This window comes from Procambarus clarkii, chromosome 51 (assembly GCF_040958095.1).
Source record: "Procambarus clarkii isolate CNS0578487 chromosome 51, FALCON_Pclarkii_2.0, whole genome shotgun sequence".
NCBI lineage: Eukaryota > Metazoa > Arthropoda > Malacostraca > Decapoda > Cambaridae > Procambarus > Procambarus clarkii.
Window position 1 is genome coordinate 15380491 of NC_091200.1, and position 6372 is coordinate 15386862.

Consider the following 6372-nt stretch of genomic DNA (forward strand, 5'->3'; position numbering starts at 1 on the left):
CAACTGTTACCTGTGTGGGGAGTAATTATACAAAAGGAGATGCCAAGCTGGGGAGATTATACGTAGCACTGTTATATGTGAAGTATAACTGTCAGTATACACACTGTGGAGGCTGACACAGCTTCCACCAGTTGTGGGATGCTGGTATGGGGAGAAGGATTAAGATCTCTCTCTCTCTCTCTCTCTAACTCTCTCTCTCTCTCTCTCTCTCTCTCTCTCTCTCTCTCTCTCTCTCTCTCTCTTAAACTATGCCTAAGGTTCATTGCTGCATAAAATTTTGTCTCATTCTACCCTCAAAATGCGTACACTTTAAAAAGGTTTCGATGGTTATTGGCATCTGTCTTCACAAACAATCATAAAGAACAAAATAGATAAACAATATATAAAAAGTAGCATCATTAAAATGACTCGGGAGATGAGCGGTGGAAGATAGATGGAAAACCCTTCTATTCATCTCCAGCATCCGGCATATTAACCCCCAAACCCCCCTCCCCCCCCCCTTACACACTTGCCTCTCCCCACCCGTGCTTAAACAACAGTTCATCCAAAGCCCTCCCCCCCCCCTATCCACCATCCACCATCCACCAAATCGGCAGCATCCACCCACGAGCCCATCAACCCGCCCACCGTCTTACAGGAAGATCAACAATGCATCAGTGTCTGCTCTCTCATTTCCTGGGAGTAATCTTGAGGGTACAACACAAGTCAATAAGAAACGCTTCGTGACATCAAGAAGGGAGTAATTACCATAATTTTTGGCGGAGCGAGAAAGTATATATATATATATATATATATATATATATATATATATATATATATATATATATATATATATATATATATATATATAATATAAAGGGGGGTACCACCTCTGGTGCAATTATAGGGACCCACAGCCTCAGAGAAGGGAACACAGAGCATTCAGGGAAAAACTTGCCATTTAACTCTGAATACGTAAGAGTGTTCGCTTCTTATACCACCCCCCTATTTTTATGGGGTACACTTTATTATGCAAGGTTATACAGTTACATATCTGATTTTATACAAAAAAAATAACTGATTTTTTATACAATATATATATATATATATATATATATATATATATATATATATATATATATATATATATATATATATATTTATATATATATATATATATATCGTCGCATTTCTTTATATTTATCAACTATTTTAGAGCACATGAGCTTATCAGCAGAGGCGCCAAAGCTGTTTTTTCATAACACGAGAGGAGAATCTGAGCGTTTTTGCTGCTTAGGTTGATACGATTCCTATCATCTATATCCAGTATCGTTTTCGCCTCGTTCTTATAAGCCTGAGTAAAATGTCTTCTTATGGCTGGCCACAATGTTTTAAACTGAGATTAACTAACCCGAAGACTGGACCCAGCTAATCTAACCAACGCACAGAAAACGTGGATCTTAGTAAGGGGGCTACTTTCCTATTCTTCGCCAGTGTCGTGGCGGTTAAAACATCAAATGAACGCTGCGTCAAAGTTGGTATAATTGTAATTATTATTTACAATTATTTGGCCAGCACGTTGGCGGAGCTGTCAGGAAGATCAGGCACGGACTGCTCGCCCTATTGTACACACGCTGGCGACACTCTCATCATGTCTGGCAGAACATTCACTCCACCTCACACATTTACTCTCATCAGGCAGTTGATGATAAACGTCTGGGGCAGAGAGAGAGAGAGAGAGAGAGAGAGAGAGAGAGAGAGAGAGAGAGAGAGAGAGAGAGAGAGAGAGAGAGAGAGAGAGAGAGAGAGAGAGTGAGAGAAAGAGAGAGAGAGAGAGAGAGAGAGAGAGAGAGAGAGAGAGAGAGAGAGAGAGAGAGAGAGAGAGAGAGAGAGAGAGAGAGAGAGAGAGAGAGAGAGATCCGCCCATCTCTGCTGTTAGAGCCTGATAATAATCACCTTCTCTGACAGTTTCCTTTTCCCGGATCATTTTCATTTTTTCATCCCTTCCGTGATTTGCATTATTGAACGGGGGGAGGGGAGCAGAGAGGGGGGAGGGGTGCAGAGAGAAGGAGGGGAGAGGTGCAGAGAGGGGGAGGGTTAAGATGGGACAGGATGGGGGAAGAAGATGGAGGGGGGAGGTAGAGATGGGAGGGACATGGAGGGGGTAGGAGAGACACAAGGGAGTAAGGGAGGGGAAGATGAAGCGGAAAGGTGCAAGGGGGTGGGGCAGGTTGGAGGGGGCGAAAGGGCAGGAAAGGGCATGTAAGAATGAGGGGAATAAAAGGGTGGGAATGAAAGAGAGGTGACAAAATGGCGGAAAAGTCAATGGCAAAACTATTTTTTTTATTATTTTGTTTTGTTTACCACAGACGTGGCCACATATTTACAATGCTTAGCAGCATATATATTTTTTCTTCTGTCCTCCGTGGACAGGGTTAGAGATCTGATAAACATACGGTTCAGTTATTTATTGAACAATCAACCACAGAAGGTGATTGTAGTGATTTTTAAATGGCCTTAATCTAACGTACATACATAGATTCTGTCCTACATAAACAGTGTTCGAGGTGTCTTTTTTTACATAGTGTCATTAATGTGCGTTAACAAAGGTGAAATGTAATTCTGACCAGTTTTCACATTCAATATACACACATACATATATATATATATATATATATATATATATATATATATATATATATATATATATATATATATATATATATATATATATATATATATATGTACGTGTAAATCACGAAAATTAATACGTGATGAAAAAATGTGAGTGTCAGACCACGAAGGAAGTATTGAAACAGGAATTTCCAGGTTAGGACCTCCAGTCGTCCTACAGGCTGGTCGTCTATCATGTTAGGGCCTCCAGTCGTCCTACAGGCTGGTCTTCTATCATGTTAGGGCCTCCAGTCGTCCTACAGGCTGGTCTTCTATCATGTTAGGGCCTCCAGTCGTCCTACATGTTGGTCTTCTATCATGTTAGGACCTCCAGTCGTCCTACAGGCTGGTCTTCTATCATGTTAGGGCCTCCAGTCGTCCTACAGGCTGGTCTTCTATCATGTTAGGGCCTCCAGTCGTCCTACAGGTTGGTCTTCTATCAAGTTAGGGCCTCCAGTCGTCCTACAGGCTGGTCGTCTATCAAGTTAGGGCCTCCAGTCGTCCTACAGGTTGGTCTTCTATCAAGTTAGGGCCTCCAGTCGTCCTACAGGCTGGTCTTCTATCATGTTAGGGCCTCCAGTCGTCCTACAGGCTGGTCTTCTATCAAGTTAGGGCCTCCAGTCGTCCTACAGGCTGGTCGTCTATCATGTTAGGGCCTCCAGTCGTCCTACAGGCTGGCCTTCTATCATGTTAGGGCCTCCAGTCGTCCTACAGGCTGGTCTTCTATCATGTTAGGGCCTCCAGTCGTCCTACAGGCTGGTCTTCTATCATGTTAGGGCCTCCAGTCGTCCTACAGGCTGGTCTCCATACAAAATAACTATTTATGTCTTTCGCAGACGCCGTTTTGTTGAACGTGCTCCCATACCCAACAAGAACCTCTGTCCTGGCTTTGTTGCTGCTGATCTTTCTCGGTACATAGTTAAATGCTCTAATAATCTTTAGCAACCTGCATCTATATGCTCTCCTTTTTGTTCTGTCCTTATCTCTGTGTCTCTAATTTGGCTATGAGTGTTTTGTTTTTATATACGTATCGCGGTGATCATCTTTTTTCCCTTCTGTGCATAATGTGTTTAAATGTTGTTTCCTCTCTGGTAGGCAGATGCCTTTCGTATTCGTTTTCGAGTCATAATTCATCCACTTGCACTTCATTTCCTCAGTCCTCACCTCATTTTTCTCATCACCTACTCAAATCTTACCCCATTTTCCATGCACCTGGGCTGTATGGGTCTCGAACCATGGACCCTACGCGTGTGTGTGAGACCGAAACTCTTTCTCATCCCCTTTTCTGGCCGAATGATGGTTGCTTCTTCTTCTTCCTTCAGTTCAGACTTGAGAAGTATCCCGGACGGACGGAGACGTCGTACTTTCTCTTTCACGTGTGTATAGGTTGGCTGGTTTGTTTACATCCTCGGTGTTGTGGTTAATTCTCTGACAATTCTTTCATGTGTTTCTTTCATTCTTTAGAATACTTTGCTTGCTTTTGTGTTCCTTCGTCTTGTGTTCCATCTCTTGTGTTCCTTCGTCTTGTGTTCCATCTGTTGTGTTTCCTCGTCTTGTGTTCCATCTCTTGTGTTTCCTCGTCTTGTGTTCCATCTCTTGTGTTTCCTCGTCTTGTGTTCCATCTGTTGTGTTCCCTTGTCTTGTGTTCCATCTCTTGTGTTTCCTCGTCTTGTGTTCCATCTGTTGTGTTCCCTTGTCTTGTGTTCCATCTCTTGTGTTTCCTCGTCTTGTGTTCCATCTGTTGTGTTCCCTTGTCTTGTGTTCCATCTGTTGTGTTCCCTCGTCTTGTGTTCCATCTCTTGTGTTTCCTCGTCTTGTGTTCCATCTCTTGTGTTTCCTCGTCTTGTGTTCCATCTCTTGTGTTCCCTCGTCTTGTGTTCCATCTGTTGTGTTTCCTCGTCTTGTGTTCCATCTCTTGTGTTTCCTCGTCTTGTGTTCCATCTCTTGTGTTTCCTCGTCTTGTGTTCCATCTCTTGTGTTTCCTCGTCTTGTGTTCCATCTCTTGTGTTTCCTCGTCTTGTGTTCCATCTGTTGTGTTCCCTTGTCTTGTGTTCCATCTCTTGTGTTTCCTCGTCTTGTGTTCCATCTGTTGTGTTCCCTTGTCTTGTGTTCCATCTGTTGTGTTCCCTCGTCTTGTGTTCCATCTCTTGTGTTTCCTCGTCTTGTGTTCCATCTGTTGTGTTCCCTCGTCTTGTGTTCCATCTCTTGTGTTTCCTCGTGTTGTGTTCCATCTGTTGTGTTCCCTCGTCTTGTGTTCCATCTGTTGTGTTCCCTCGTCTTGTGTTCCCTTGTCTTGTGTTCCATCTGTTGTGTTCACTCGTCTTGTGTTCCATCTCTTGTGTTTCCTCGTCTTGTGTTCCATCTTTTGTGTTCCCTCGTCTTGTGTTCCATCTGTTGTGTTCCCTCGTCTTGTGTTCCATCTGTTGTGTTCCCTCGTCTTGTGTTCCATCTGTTGTGTTCCCTTGTCTTGTGTTCCATCTCTTGTGTTTCCTCGTGTTGTGTTCCATCTGTTGTGTTCCCTTGTCTTGTGTTCCATCTCTTGTGTTTCCTCGTGTTGTGTTCCATCTTTTGTGTTCCCTTGTCTTGTGTTCCATCTCTTGTGTTTCCTCGTGTTGTGTTCCATCTTTTGTGTTCCCTCGTCTTGTGTTCCATCTCTTGTGTTTCCTCGTGTTGTGTTCCATCTGTTGTGTTCCCTTGTCTTGTGTTCCATCTCTTGTGTTTCCTCGTGTTGTGTTCCATCTTTTGTGTTCCCTTGTCTTGTGTTCCATCTCTTGTGTTTCCTCGTGTTGTGTTCCATCTTTTGTGTTCCCTCGTCTTGTGTTCCATCTCTTGTGTTCCCTCGTGTTGTGTTCCATCTGTTGTGTTCCCTTGTCTTGTGTTCCATCTCTTGTGTTTCCTCGTGTTGTGTTCCATCTTTTGTGTTCCCTTGTCTTGTGTTCCATCTCTTGTGTTTCCTCGTGTTGTGTTCCATCTTTTGTGTTCCCTCGTCTTGTGTTCCATCTCTTGTGTTCCCTCGTCTTGTGTTCCATCTCTTGTGTTCCCTCGTCTTGTGTTCCATCTCTTGTGTTCCCTTGTCTTGTGTTCCATCTCTTGTGTTCCCTTGTCTTGTGTTCCATCTCTTGTGTTCCCTTGTCTTGTGTTCCATCTCTTGTGTTTCCTCGTCTTGTGTTCCATCTTTTGTGTTTCCTCGTGTTGTGTTCCATCTTTTGTGTTCCCTTGTCTTGTGTTCCATCTCTTGTGTTTCCTCGTGTTGTGTTCCATCTTTTGTGTTCCCTCGTCTTGTGTTCCATCTCTTGTGTTTCCTCGTCTTGTGTTCCATCTTTTGTGTTTCCTCGTGTTGTGTTCCATCTGTTGTGTTCCCTCGTCTTGTGTTCCATCTCTTGTGTTCCCTCGTCTTGCCCCTCGGTACAGTGCTGCCGATCTCGTTGATCTTCATTACCTTGCACTCACTGGAGTTAAACTCGATTAACCACACTTAAGATAAAGATGCATTAGAAAAAAAATAATCCCTATCCAGTCTTCCTAGAAGCTTAATATTGTCTGCAGGTATTGCTATGAAGGAAGCCACCTCTATTAAGAACGATGTTCACGTATGTACTGACCTAGCCGTGCGTACCTACAGGTGCCTGCACGGTCGAACGTTAGCTCCTAAGCCCTCGACCAACAAAGCATTAGATAATGGATAGCACGCTTGTGTGTGTGTACGTGATGAACATGTAA

At 43.4% G+C, this 6372-nt stretch overlaps 1 protein-coding gene across 1 annotated transcript; it reads right to left on the reverse strand.

The window, feature by feature from the left end:
* Positions 1-4105: 4105 nt before the first annotated feature.
* On the reverse strand, positions 4106-6088 carry LOC138351787 (filaggrin-2-like). The gene has a single exon (XM_069303792.1). The coding sequence runs from the start codon at positions 6086-6088 to the stop codon at positions 4106-4108; it is 1983 nt and encodes a 660-aa protein (XP_069159893.1).
* Positions 6089-6372: the final 284 nt, after the last annotated feature.

Bases quoted from the DNA above. Each gene is read 5' to 3' on its own strand.
- LOC138351787 (XM_069303792.1), bottom strand. From the start codon at position 6,088: ATGAAGATCAACGAGATCGGCAGCACTGTACCGAGGGGCAAGACGAGG.